The sequence below is a fragment of the Scyliorhinus torazame genome, chromosome 2, assembly GCF_047496885.1.
Source record: "Scyliorhinus torazame isolate Kashiwa2021f chromosome 2, sScyTor2.1, whole genome shotgun sequence".
NCBI lineage: Eukaryota > Metazoa > Chordata > Chondrichthyes > Carcharhiniformes > Scyliorhinidae > Scyliorhinus > Scyliorhinus torazame.
In genome coordinates this window covers 149,688,020-149,702,635 of record NC_092708.1, presented here as the reverse complement: position 1 = coordinate 149,702,635, position 14,616 = coordinate 149,688,020, and the positions used below count along the sequence as shown (strand labels likewise).

The 14,616-nt window shown below is 42.7% G+C and overlaps 1 protein-coding gene across 9 annotated transcripts in view; it reads right to left on the bottom strand.

Moving 5' to 3' along the window:
* The window catches only part of pms1 (PMS1 homolog 1, mismatch repair system component), a 189,704-nt gene that overhangs the window by 97,204 nt on the left and 77,884 nt on the right, over positions 1–14,616 (bottom strand). For 8 of the 9 annotated variants that reach the window (XM_072478183.1, XM_072478199.1, XM_072478217.1 and 5 more), the window contains one exon: positions 6,041–6,157. The exons of the other annotated variant lie outside the window; for it this stretch is intronic. In XM_072478183.1, the coding sequence (XP_072334284.1) occupies positions 6,041–6,157 (117 nt within the window). The remainder of the gene's footprint in view (positions 1–6,040; positions 6,158–14,616) is intronic. 9 annotated transcript variants of the gene reach the window in all.

Sequence of the window (14,616 nt, the reverse complement as noted above, 5' to 3'; positions counted from 1 at the left end):
TTATGTTCTGTTCCCCAAACGTCTTTGAAATCCAGCAACAATGGTAAAGTATTGTAATATAGAGTTCTAAAATCCTATCAACTGGTGGCCATATAGTAATGACAACTTTGACATCCATTTCCATTCCAGGTGGCTCAAATAGTTTGATATCAGCTGGATACTGAAGACTTTTGTTTCAATGGCCCTGAATAGCAGAAAGAATGCTGCTCTGCAGTGTCTGAGCTACAGCTCTGTTGAGGTATATCAAGGCGTATCCTCTCTGATGCAGTCATCACAGGAGATTTGTGTAAAATAGTAAATAAATGTTTTACAAAAGCAATTTGCAATATACTAAATGGAGATGCAAGTAGTATTTGAAGGAACCAGAAATTGGTAAGAGTTTCAAAGAATACTACACCAAAGGGACTTGGAATTGATAGGTCATCAGGTCTGATAGTATGAACTCCATTCCCAATTGCCTTCAATATCTTTAAGTACCAGAGACACTAACCACAAATTACCAAACTGATATGCCAACATCAACAGGTTTGCACATATTGCAGCATTGTGCAAAAAAGGGGAAAAGGCTAAATATGGCAACTGAAATGAAAATCGTTTATTGTCACAAGTAGGCTTCAAATGAAGTTACTGTGAAAAGCCCCTAGTCCCCACATTCCGGCGTCTGTTCGGGGAGGCTTGTACGAGTACTATAGCATAGAAAACTATAGAATCAGCGAGCCTTATGACAAAACATAAATTTCTTTACCCGTCAGTCGGGCCTCAATAAAAGTCGAGATGGATTTGCAGGTACAGCATTAGTTATTTTATTTGACTTGCAAGCCTGACTCAGTTCACAGCGGTACAAAACACATCTTGCTTTCTGTACCTCCGGAATCGAGTGAGTCTGTAGGACAAAGGAATCTCTACTGATACACACAAATGGCATCAAGTTTCACATACACGATTCCCATAGGTCATCCTATACCCCTCCTGACCTGGCCATACATCCTAATTGGTTCACTTCCAATCCCTTCCTCTGGCCCCCTATTACCCAGCATCCTTTTTACCCTCCGTAGCTAGACACACCTCCTCCTTGCTTTGCCATGCGTTCTGAAATCCTTTGTCTGTGAACTCACCAGGATGAGACTGGCCTATCTCTACTTTACAGTAACTAATATCTCTAAAACAATTATTTATATCACATTCATCACTTACTTTGGAAGTGGGAAAATTGCTGGAGACCATAAGAAAATACCAGTCAAAAGAATATGCCATGAAACACAGGGCGTACTCAACTAACAAATTCTTCAATGACATTATTGAATAGGTGGACAAAGGGAATACAATGGATGTGATCTATTTGGACTTTGCAAAAGCATTTGTCAAATGAGAGACTTGTTGCAAAGTTTTTTAAAATAAATTTAATGTATCCAAGTTTTTTTTCAATTAAGGGGCAATTTAGCTACTCCGCACATCTTTTTAGACTGTGGGGGTGAGACCCATGCAGACACGGAAAGAATGTGCAAACTCCACACGGACAGTGACCCGGGGCCGGGATTAAAATATTGAATATAATGGGCGTGATTCTCCGCCGGCGTGATTCTCCGTTGTACCGGCGCCAGGGGGTTTCCCCGACGGCGTGGGGCTGCCCCCCAATGGAAAACCCCATTCACCGGCCGGCGTAACGGAGAATCCCGCCTGTGTGTCGGGGTATAAAAGTGGCGGGGCGGGGCAGAGAATCCATCCCAGTATATTCAAGAGACGGCTGGATATGGCACTTGGGGAGAATGGGATCAAAGGTTATGGGGAAAAAGCAGGATTGGGATATTGAGTTGGATGATCAGCCATCATCTTGATAAATGGTGGAGCATGCTCGAAGGGCCAAAAGGCCTCCTCCTGCTCCTATCTTCTATGTATCGATGTATCTATGTATCCTCGGCACCATGAGGCAGTAGTGCTAACCACTGCAGCATCGTGCTGCCCAACTTGTTGCAAAGTTTAAGACTCAGCAGTAAATTGGCAGTATAGGAGTAAATGAGTGTTTCTTGCGTAGACCAAATGCGGTATTCTTCTGGAATTTACATTGGGATCTTGCTTCCATATAAATAATCCGTTTTCAAAAATGACAGAGGGATAAATATCAAAATTTGCTGATAATATCAAATTAATGGCATGACATACTGGAAGCAGAAAGCTTGAGGAAAGCAAGTTAGAGGAATGGACAAATGTGTGGTAAGTTTGAAACTATGAAATAATATATGGGGAAATGGACAAAAACTGGAAATATAACGTAAGTGGTAAAAATTTCAATGGTGCGTTAAGAATATATCTGGCAGTACAGATTAACAAATCTTTAAGTGAAAAATACCACAAAAAGGTGAATGGAAATCTTGAGTTTATACACGGGACTATGGAACATAAAAACAAGGAAATATTGATAAACTTGTATAAAAAATACTGTTTAAGCCATATCTGAAGCATTGTGTGCACCTTATTAGAGAAATTATACTGGAGGTACACAAAATGTAACAAATTTAGCAGGGTACAAGGATGAATGTAGTTAAAACAAGAGATTTGAAAAAATAAAACGTCATTCATTAGAGCAGAAAAGATCATTGGGGGGGGCTACAGAGGATTTTAAAATTCTTTCACGGGCTGTGGATGTTGCTGGCAAGGCCAGCATTTGTTGCCCACCTGTAATTACCCTTGAACTCAGTGGCTTGCTAGGCCATTCAGAGGGCAGTTAAGAGTCAACTACAATGCTGAGAGTCTGGAGTCACATGTAGGCCAGACTAGGTAGGGCAGCAGATTTCCTTCCCTAAAGGACATTAGTGAACCAGATGGTGTTTTACGCCAATCGAAGATAGTTTAATGGTCATTATTACTGAGACTAGCTTTTAATTCCAGATTTTATTAACTGAATTTAAATTCCTCCGGCTGCCAGGCTGGATTTGAACCCACGTCTCCAGGACATTAGCCTGGCACTATGTGGATTACTAGTTCAGTGACATTGGGCGCAATCTAAGTGTGGTAGCGAGCGTGAATTGTCGGGTGCTTCTCGACAACCGACCTGGTGAGACTGCCACCAGTATCTAACAGCAATTAGTGCCAGTAATGATGCCCCAACAGGCTTCACGTTGGAAATAACTGTCCCGCCAGCTGATTCGCCTGGACCACGCCCGACAGCTCCCCGCTGATGAGGGGGAGCAGCACTTAAACAGATCCCGCAGCGCAAACACCAGACAGCACAAAGCCATGTCACTGCGCAGACAATCTCAGGGTGGTGCCTGCTGTCTCTGATGCCTCCAGCATTCAAGCAGAGTGTCTAGGCCTCATGGTCTGACTGGGATGTCAGGCAGTAACACTCGCCTGTGACATGGCATGTCTATCCACGGGAACCCACTTGGCAGCTGTGAAATGCTCACGTTACTAACATTGCCAATTCCCTATCAGCGATAACCTACAGCTGTGCGGCCAGAGGCCCAGGTCAGTGGGAGCTAATGTGGCTTGCACCATATTACCATGGATGGGACTTTGTCTTGGGGGTATTCGCTGGGACGACAGGCAGCAGCTGAAGTTGCCCCTTTAAAGGTACACACAATCCGGAGGATGCCATGTCGGACTGATGGGCGCTGAGTCCCCACCTCCAGCCCAGGGACAACCCTCACCAATGTAGGCCGACAGAGTGTGCCAGTTAGATCAGAAACCGATTGGCGCCCGGCGCGGTTCCGGATTTCTGCCTCTCCTATGATCTAACCAGTTCACATGAATCCGCGACCAGTGCGATGCAGCTGTTAGGTCGCACCCATTAACTTTATGCCTCCCCAAAATTATGTTTTAAAATGGTTTGAGTAAATAAATGGTGAAAAGTTATTTCCAATATTCAGAATCAGAAGCACAAGTTTAGAATTAGTGGGGCGGCACGGTAGTTAGCTCTGCTACCTTACAGCGTCGAGGACCCGCGTACAATTCTGGTCCCGGATCACAGTCCGTGTGGAGTTTGCACATTCTCCCCGTGTCTGCGTGGGTTTCACCCCCACAACCCAAAGATGTGCAGGCTAGGTGGATTGGCCACGCTAAATTGCCCCTTAATTGGAAAAAAGAATTGAGTATTCTTAAATTTATTTAAAAAAATATAAAAGAGTTTAGGATTAGTAGGAAAAAGGTTAAAAAAAAGCGAGATTAGGAGAAATGTTTTGAAACAAAGTTATTCAATTAGGGAGTGCATCAGGTCACATGGCTATTGGAGTAAATTAATGATGGTATTCAACAAGAAATTTCAGAAAAATATTGAGTATGAGGAAAGAATGATGAAATGATATATATATATATATATATATATATATGGAGCAAACATTGTCACAGATCTCCTTCTATGCTGAAATTTCTATGATTCTATTGCAAGCATTAATATTTTGTGTATTTATTTGTTTCAGGCATTCTCAGTTCTTTTCTCTCTTTCCAGGACACTAGCACTAAACCCACTTCTCAGTGGCATGCACGTAACGTGTTGCCCTTCAGCTCCATATACTATTATCTGCACCCTGAAATAGTCAAAGAAAGGGAGCTATGTGTTCTTGTGATTCAACATATTTTATGAATTAATTGTGCGATAAATACCTTGCATAAATAGAGTCCAGTAGATAAGGCATGGTAGAACGAATTCAAATGAATGATGCACCGTTTAATTTTGTGAATAGGAATGCATCCAATAATACAGCTTGAAATGAGAGTCCTCACTTCACCGGAGAGCAACAGCTGAGGACAGAGGGCCTCAGATGGCCGAAGAGCATGGAGGGAGTAGGAGGGAGTAATCCCACGCTAGTTTATTTAAAAAGTACAGTAGTAAATTTCTCATCTGTTTTTTATGCCTCCAATTCTAGAGCATGATTGTATGTAATAGTTTCCCTGCAGTGTATAAATTCTGTTGCAGATTTGGAAATACAATGGGGGCTTGGTTTGTTAGCTCCATGCCTTTATTGGGAGGCCTGGCCTACCAGGAACATAGATTGGAAATCTAGGAACATAGGCCTGCAATCTTCTGGCCATCTGAGTCTGTACATTTTAAAAATATATTCTTTCATGGAATGTGGGTCATGGATTTGGCCAGCAATTTGTTGCCTGTCTACAACTGCCCTTGAAAAGTTAATGCTGAGCCACCTTCTTGAACGGCTGCAGTCCTTGTGGTGTAGGTGCACCCATGGTGTTGTTACAAAGGGAGTTCCAGGATTTTGATTCAGTAACAGCGAAAGAATGGCAATATAGTTCCAAGTCAGGTTGATGTATGGCTTGGCGAGAACTTGCAGGTGGTGCTTATCGCACGCATCTATGGCCCTTGTCCTTCTTGGTGGAAGAAGACTTGGGTTTGGAAGGTGTTGTTGAAGGCAAGTTGGTGCTGTGCATCTTGTATATGGTACACACTTCTGCCACTGTGCATCAGTGGTGGAGAGAGTGAATATTTAAGATAATGGATGGGGTGCCAGTCAAGTGGGCTGCTTTGTCCTGGATGGTGGTGTCAAGCTTCTCGATTGTTGTTGGAGCTGCACTCATGTAGGCAAGTGAAGAGTATTCCACTCCAGTCCTGACTTGTGCTTTATAGATGGTGGACAGGCTTTTGGGAGTCAGGAGATGGGTTACTCACCACAGTGAGTAAAGCATGCACAAAGCTTCAAATCTATTGAGTAGGGACTGCAGTCATAAAACTACTCCCCATGTATTTAACAGTTTGGTACTACTTGGCCTTCCGAAACAAATAAAAACAAAAAGGCAAATAAACAGCCTTAATGATGGAAACTAGTACATTTGGAAATACTAAAGTTCTGAAGTTTTAAGCAATTCCTAAATTTGTTTTCTGCAGTTTCAGTATTGTTTTTAAAGTAAGATCAAACTACTCAAGAAAATATCATGCTATTTTTTGAATAAAATTATCAAATAAACAGTTAATATAAGATTAATCGTCATGGTGCAAAGTTGTTGATAGGGAAAACTAATTGCATTAAATTGCTGAGCGTAGATTTTTGTTTCCCTCACCCGAGCATAATCAGTGCAACCTTATACTGACCTCAGGTTCTTGCTCATGATGTTGGATAGGTACCATGCTGACCATCACAGCAGTTCCCAGAACTGTTAACAGGGCCATTTTGTGATCCGACACCTTGGCCTTTTGCCATACAACTGCCTGAAATATGATGGCAGAGAATCAAATTCTTAGTACTAAATTTAGGTTTGTTTAGGTCAAGTTATATGGAGGTTTATATAATTACAAGGCTTCACAAAGGTTTTCAGTACTAAACATATATACTAGATTCATCATACATTTTATGTCATTTATGTTAAAATATTATATGCACACAAACATATATACATATACCTATACAAAGCTTATCTCAACACTGTGTAATGACAACAGTTAACAAGAAATTCTGCCTATGGTACAAGGCAGCACTTCAGCAACAGCAACATCCCTTCGCTCATTGACCTACATTGGCTCCCAGTCCAGCAATGCCTCAATTTTTAAATTCTTCCGATTGTTTTCAAATCCCGAGATCTCCGTGCTCCTCCAATTCTGGCCTCTTGTGCATTGATTTTAATCCTTCATCATTAACGACCATGCTTTCAGCTGCCTAGATACTAATCTCTGGAATTCCTTCTCTCCACCTCTCTGTCTTCCTTTAAGACGCTCCTCAAACCTACCTCCTTGACAAAGTTTTTGGTCATTTGTCCCAATATTTCCTGGCATTGTTTTGTGTCAGATTTTCAGAAGATCTAATCTACCAAAACATCTTGCGATATTCATAGTGTTTTTTTAAATTTAGAATACCCAATTCTTTTTTTTTCAATCAAGGGGCAATTCTTAGCGTGGCCAATCCATCTAGCTTGCACATCTTTGGGTTGTGGGGGCGAAACCCACGCAAACACGGGGAGATGGGCAAACTCCACACGGACAGTGACCCAGAGCCGGGATCGAACGTGGGACCTCAGCGCCGTGAGGCAGCAGGGCTAACCCACTGCGCCACCGTGCTGCCCTGACATTCATATTGTTATTGTGGATCAAGAAGATTCAGAACATTAAGGCATTCATGATCTTTTACCCCACACCTCTTGGATTAGTCAGATTCATAATAATTGGGACCCAATCATAAACTTCAATTATAATGTAGGTATTTGAAAAATATTGCCTCTTCATTCTGTATGGACTTAAAGTGGTTGCTTTACATTTATAGTTTCATAATGCTGTATCATATATCTGCCTGATATGTTCGCAGAACCATCTGGGCAGCTAGAAACAAAATGGCACAATAATAATTGATACTAATAAATTTTACATAAAGTCGGCTTTTTGAATTAATTGAGTCAATTAACTCAAAAAGCCAACTATATGTAAAATTTGTTAATAAGTAACAATGAGTTTCTTGGTTTGAAAGTGAAAACAATTCTGATTTTGGAAGCGTGCACTACTTCTGACTAGTGATGAAAAACAATCTTGTGACAACGTAATATCTGTACAAAATGGGATAACGTCATTCACACTGGTATTTATAAGCCGTCTAGGACCATGTGGCATTCACTCAATGAAGGCGCCTCTCTTGAGGAAAGCATAACCAGAAAGCATAAATAGTTTGGATTTGTGCTCAAGGTTAAAATATATTCTTACACATTTCTTACAGGATACCAGAATTAGGTTACTGGCTCAATGTGAAACTAAAACTGCAATGCAAACTAGGAATTCTTTGAATCTTTACAACGCATGTAAGTGATGAGCTCTTCACTCACCCTCCCAAAATATTATGCAAGATAATATGCTACAAGAATTGAATTGTTCATATTGGAGCTATTTATTGTACAGGGAGCAAAGAGAAAATGACAGCCACTGATAAAAAAAAAGCTAGGAATTCAACAAAACATCAAAAGGTTGCTCAAAAAATATGCACACTGCCACTGTAATTCATCAAATTTATCTTATCCTGAAATGCATCATGTAAAATAGACAGACATCCTCTAATGTGACAAAAGTAAGCTATTCTATTCACCTTTATTGGTGACTTAACTTGGCCTGCATAATTTACTTTTGGTGTCGCATTCAGAAAGATTATTGTGCATATCTGTAGATGTGCACACATACGCAACAAATGGAATCATGCTGTTAAAAAGTTCATCAGTGAAATATATTGGATTTAGTTTGACAATGTCCCAAATAGTAAGATGCAACTTTGAAACCTGATCAAAACATGTGATACAAAATCTACAGAGAGCTGCTGAACGACAAGTTTAGAATGAAGTAAGGATTTCTAATTAAAAGTTTATCATGTGGAAATTCTCTCTAGAACCATTTCAAGAGTGATTACACAAAAAAGGCCAGTGTTTTTAAAATTATGACAGTTAAAAAAAAAACTGAACCCCCCCCAACTTGAAGGCTAAAGCACATTGCCAATGTTTCAAACATCAGCAATTTACCCTTCAGCATTTAGCACTGGTTGACATTTGTGCAATGTCATCGTGACAGAATGATTTATTTCCCAGTGAGATCAATTTATTTTCAATTCCAGTAACTGGCCAGAATGCACCTCCTCTTCACATTGCTTGTTGGTTATCTTCATCAATGCATGAAAAGTAAAGCTAAAATTTTCAATATATAAACTGAATTTTGTTCCAAGAAACAAGGAACAAGTTTTGATGACGGCTTCAGGAATGGCTTAGCAATTATCCTTCCAATCAGCAGCCTGTTGATTCTGGAATATTACGTCTTGGAATATGCACACAATTTAAGGAAAAGATCAAAAAAATGTGAAGAAAACAGAAGAGAAGATAAAAGTCTACTTGTTGAAACTTTGCTGTTCAAATGATTTGGTCTTCATTTTGCTTTCTCAGTACCCCTAATAGAACAGTGTTGTTTGTTAGTGATCTACCCATATCCAAAATACAGAACAGCGCATTCTACAGGAATGCTCGAGTAGATACCAAATTTGTTTTGGCTTCTGGAAAGTACTGCTCTGGCATTCAAGTAAATTAATCAAACAATCTAACTAGAAATGTTGTGCAATACTGCAGGAAAAACAAATGGACAAGCCGTGCCCAACAATCAATTGGAAGTTTGAATTTTAAAAATCTACGTGCAAGTAAAGTTTGTGTATCTGCTTTACTACATGGTATCAGGTTCACAGCATAGGAACAGGCCATTTGACCAAACTAGCCTATGTTCGTATATGCTGCAGACGGCCTTTTCTACTTGATCAAACCCCGCTAGCACATCCTTTTATTTGTTTCTCCCTCACGTGTTCCCCTTTAGATACTTCTGTGCTACTCACCTCAACCTTCCTTGTGGTAGTCAGTTCCACACTCTCATCTCTTTTTGGTGAAAGAACTCTTAGGCTAAGGACATGTGGTGGTGAGTAGACTGAACAAAAGGCATGGGAGCATAATACTTGCTGCACATCACAAAGAGGCTTTTAACTGAAAATTTGGCACATCTCTATACAAATGGCAGTTAAAAACGATTAAAATTATGTTTTTCAGGGCTATCAATGTTAAAAGCTGGAAGTGGGGTTGTCAATCGAATACAAATTTCTTGCACTGGCAGTTTTGCACAGTTAAAAATAAACTATGCAATAAGTTATCCTTCCTCTGGTCTGAAGTAATTAGAACTAAATTAGTCTTTAAGAATCCCAGTAACTTGATTATGGATGAAAGATTAACTGGAAAGTACTTGTTCTTCAAATTTCCAATAAATTTCTTAGAAAATCTGCTTTCCAATTCAAGATAATGATCATGCCAAAGTACTGCTGCCACCTACAGTCTCCTCATGAAATTTCATTTAAAAATATGAAATATTTTGCTTTGGTAATTTACGTGAGGTTACGCACGTTGGTAAGAAGAAAAGAGGCATACACTACTTTCTAAATAGGGGAAGGCTTTGGAACTCTGAAGCACAAAGGGACTTGGGAGTCCTAGTTCAGGATTCTCTTACAGTTAATGTGCAGGTTCAGTCGGCAGTTAGGAAAGCAAATGCAATGTTAGCATTCATGTCAAGAGGGCTAGAACACAAGATCATGGATGTACTTTTGAGGTTGTTTAAGGCTCTGGTCAGATTCCATTTGGAATATTGTGAGACGTTATGGGCTCCGTATCTAAGGAAGGATGTGCTGGCCTTGGAGAAGGTCCAGAGGAGGTACACAATGAAGGACTTGTCTTACGAGTTGCGATTGAGGACTCTGGGTCTGTACTCGATGGAGTTTAGAAGCATGAGGGGGGAATCTCATCGAAACTTAGAGAATACATTGCTGGCACAGTGGTTAGCACTGCTGTCTCACGGCACCAAGGATCCAGGTTTGATCCTGGCCCTGAGTCACTGTCCATGTGGAGTTTGCACATTCTCCCCGTGTCTGCGTGGGTCTCACCCCCACAACCAAGATGTGCAGGCTAGGTGGATATGGCCACGATAAACTGCCCCTTAATTGGAATTTTTATTTTTTTTTTTAAAACGAGCAACTTACAGAATACTGAGAGGCCTAGATAGAGTGAATGCGGAGAGGATGTTTCCACTAATAGGAGAAACTAGAACCCGAGGGTTGAAGGGACGATCCTATAAACCTGAGAAGAGGAGGAATTTCTTCAGCAAGAGGACGGTGAATCTGTGGAACTCATTGCCGCAGAAAGCTGTGGAGGCCAAGTCACTGAGTATCTTTAAGACAGAGATAGATAGAACCTTGCCCAAAGATGTGCAGAGTAGGTGGATTGGCCAGGCAAAATTGCCCCTTAATTGGAAAAAATGAATTGGGCACTTTAAATTTAAAAAAAGATAGGTTCTTGATTAATAAGGGGATCAGGGGTTATGGGAGAAGGCAGGCGAATGGGGATAAGAAACATATCAGCCATGATTGAATGGTGGAGCAGACTCGATGGGCCGAATGGCTCAATTCTGCTCCTATGTCTTATGGTCTATAGATGATGTTGAAAGGATGGCTTATTACATACAAACTCATTCTATTTTACGACTTGCAGAACCTTTTATCCTTCTCAGCCGGATCTTTCCTCCTATAGATCCACAGAATCCCTATAGCACCAACCCTCCAAAAGAGCACTCTACCTAGGCCCATTCCCCGCCCTATCCCTGTAACCCTGCGCATTGCTCATGACCAATCCATCTAACATGCACATCTTTAGTGTTCGGGCTTATAGTGTAGACATCTGGGATGGCCACTTACAACAAGGTACAGAGAAACTCGCAAAGTCTAGTGGGTAAAATGGACAGCCAAGACTCAGGCAGGCTCAGAGCCTGAAATGCATATTTGCAAGCAAGAAGTCCAGACGATATCGAAACTCCGACCAATTAGCATTTTAATGGGGCCGATTCGCATTTGATGGCCCATCTTCACCAAAACAAAGGACTGGCACTCGAGCAACCGGGACAGTCCCAGACATTTCGGCGCCACTCCCTGTTCAAGGGAAACGCAAACAACGGGGTCAGTGACCGCTTGGGACACACCCAGCCATCCAGATCCCCGCCCACTTATTGGTTAGGAATCGAACGGAGCGATCAGGGATCACCCAATTAGTAAGGCCCAAATCGAAAGCCCCTAAGTATAAGAAGAAGAGCCCGCCACATGTTCCTCCTCCCTTGGACCTGGTACCCCTGTCACGGCCATCTACAAGTGCAGCAACACGAGAAGCGAGTACAAGTTCAACGCTCGCTACCAGATGAATGAGCCTAGCTGAGCAGCAGTTACTCCTTCGGACCCAAGATCATCCAGAATAGAACAGCGGCCACTGTTCTCTGACCTAAGCCGGGTGCCCGAAGTTAAGTACAGGTTGTCTCAGTCGATAGGTGTAGTTAGCTAGTAGTATTTATGCTGCATGACCAAATGTGTGTAAATAAAGTACCCTTGACCTTAAACTAACTAATTGGTGTTTGGCTCTTTGATCGATAGCCGGTTGAACCTTGTGGTGGTATAATTTGATACCTGGCGACTCTAAGCATTAGGACATAGATAACATAGAAAGAAGGGAAAATTCACTGATTGCCCTAATTGGAACAGAGCCACAGAAAGCTCAGAGTAAAAGAGTAAGAGAAGAAAACGCAACAGTTATTGGCAAAACCTGATGGGACTCGACCCAGGAGTGACCCACAAAACGTTTGAATTAGAATACAAATTGGCAAAATAAAAGAAACCACAAGCGAAACCAGTATCGATCAAACCTCCAAAATCCGGAAGTGTGTAATTTGTATACGTACTAACAAATGGGATATAAGGTAAACTCGATAGATTTTGTTGCGGGAAACTTTCGGAAGTTGCGTAAACCGGAAAATAGCTTGAGCCGTACACGTATTTGCACCACCGCTTTATTCCCCCTTGTCCCAAATTCCCGGTAGAAACAGAAATAATTGTAGGGATGGCCATGAAGGCAATGGAACGCCTTATGCATCCACAAGAGCCCGAGGTCGTAGCGACCAATAGATCAGAACAGTGTCCCATTTGGGAAGAAGAGATTAGGAGATACCTAAAGGGGAAAGTATGGCCCCTATGGTCGGAATTTTGCGCAAATGAAGAAACAGGTCCTGGCAGCATAGGACAGACTTGGTGGGACAGCCTGACCGAGAAATGATAAGAAAAGTTTAAGCAAGGTTGGTAAGCAGATGGCAATCGTGTCCTGTCTGGTACAATTGCGAGGCACAGAGGGGGTCGTGAGGACACTCCGCAAGCAGCTTGAGGAGAAGGAGAGACGTAGAGAGGGAGATATTAGTGAAGGCGAGAGATTAAATGTGCAGCTCCGGGAGCAGTTAGCAGTGAAGGACAAGGAAATGGATGATGTCAAGAGGGCCCATCAATCCTGTCTCGCCCACCTTAGCAGCTTCCAAATTCAGTATGATAAGGCCTACCAGGACATGCAACGTGCTGTAATGGTAAGAGAAGAGACAGAGAATCAGGTACAACAGTACAACATGCCAAGTGCAGGCAGCAAATTGCAAAGTTGCAATCCCTGCTATCTGTTCAAAATGGGTTCAGAGACACCTTTGACCCACAGCTAGATCAGGAAGACGGCCCCGATTGGCAGGAACTCAGTGAAACGGCCCAATGATACACGAGTGAGACAGAGAATCAAAATAGAGCCCCCCATGTCCCGAAAAGAAAAGCACCCGCACCACCGACTGCACAGGCAGCACCCAACCCAATGAACCCCATCACTACGCAGCGCAGGGTTGCCATGGAAGGCCAACCCGATTTTGTGTATACAACCCCATTAACCATCACCCAGTTAAGAGATGCCCGCAAGAAGATAGATACTCTCCACCCCACTTCAGACCCACACCACTTTTTCAAATTGGTAAAGCAACAGACCCTTATGTACGGTTTCGACGAGCAGGAAGAGGTAAAGCTCATGGTGATGAGCCTTGACCCGTCGGTTAGTTCAGCCCTTCCCGACCCACAAAATGTAGAAGGAGGTAGCCTCCAAGAAATGAAAACAGCCATTTTAGATGCCATAGGCTATAATATAGGAGATCCAGTAGAAGGATTCAACCGGTGCAGACAGAAAAAGGGAGAGCATCCAACAGCGTTTGCTGGACGCCTCTGGATCCATTTTACCGCGGTATTTGGTGAGCTAGCCCGTGCCCGGTTATCAGCAGACAATACGGCCAAATGGACCCGTACGCTAGTATCCCATGCCACAGAGGCAGGACAGAAGGCATGTGCCAGTTACGACCCCTCAGGCCCAGCACACAATGAAGTGTGGGTTTTAAAACGTTTGTCCAGAGTTTGGGAACAGTCTATACAGAGAAAGACAGAGCAGGAGAGAGTAGACGCCACAATGAATCCAGTAAGGGCACACCAAGACCCCGCATGGTTAAATGAAGGCAGAGGTACAGCGCAGCACCCCAAGACACAAGAATGTTATAATTGCGGACAGAAAGGACATTACGCACGAGAATGTCAAGCCCCCCCCAAAGCAGCAAAGGAATCAGCAACCTAACGCCCGCCCCCAGAAACAATGCCAGACCCATCCACAGTGTTAGCGCCCCACCAGATAATTTGGTCATGAATGGCACCGATTGACGGTGTTCAGGCTCCCCAACCTGGGTTTGCGATACCCTTTGGGATAAGTCCGGAAGACCGGTAGTTGCAGGCACAGTTCAGGGACACCCCATAGAGTTCCTTTGGGCCACAGGAGGGTCCCGAACGACGTTAAACTCCTCCATCATGTATCAGAAAGAGATATGACCCACTACAGACAACATTACCCTTAGTGGCTTTACAGGTCACCTCCAGCAGGGACACATCACAGCCCCTGTGGACGTACAGCTCGGTAATATTAAAACAAAACACTCGGTCGTTTTAGTAGATTTACCCCAGGCAGCAGAACACATCCTAGGCATAGATTTCATGAGTGTACACAACCTTTCATTCGACCCAGTCAACCGATGTATATGGAAAATGGCTAGAGCAGCGCGAGCCCCCGCCACGCTCACCATAGGAAGATACGAAGATACTCAAAGACGAAGGAAAGCCTTAACAAGATGACGACGACCCTGATGATCGGCATCATGATCGTCGCTGGAACAGTACAGTTGCGCGCGTTACCTACCTCCACCTCCCTCACCACACAGGCCCCGAACACGACTACCCAACACAACACCCCCAGCCC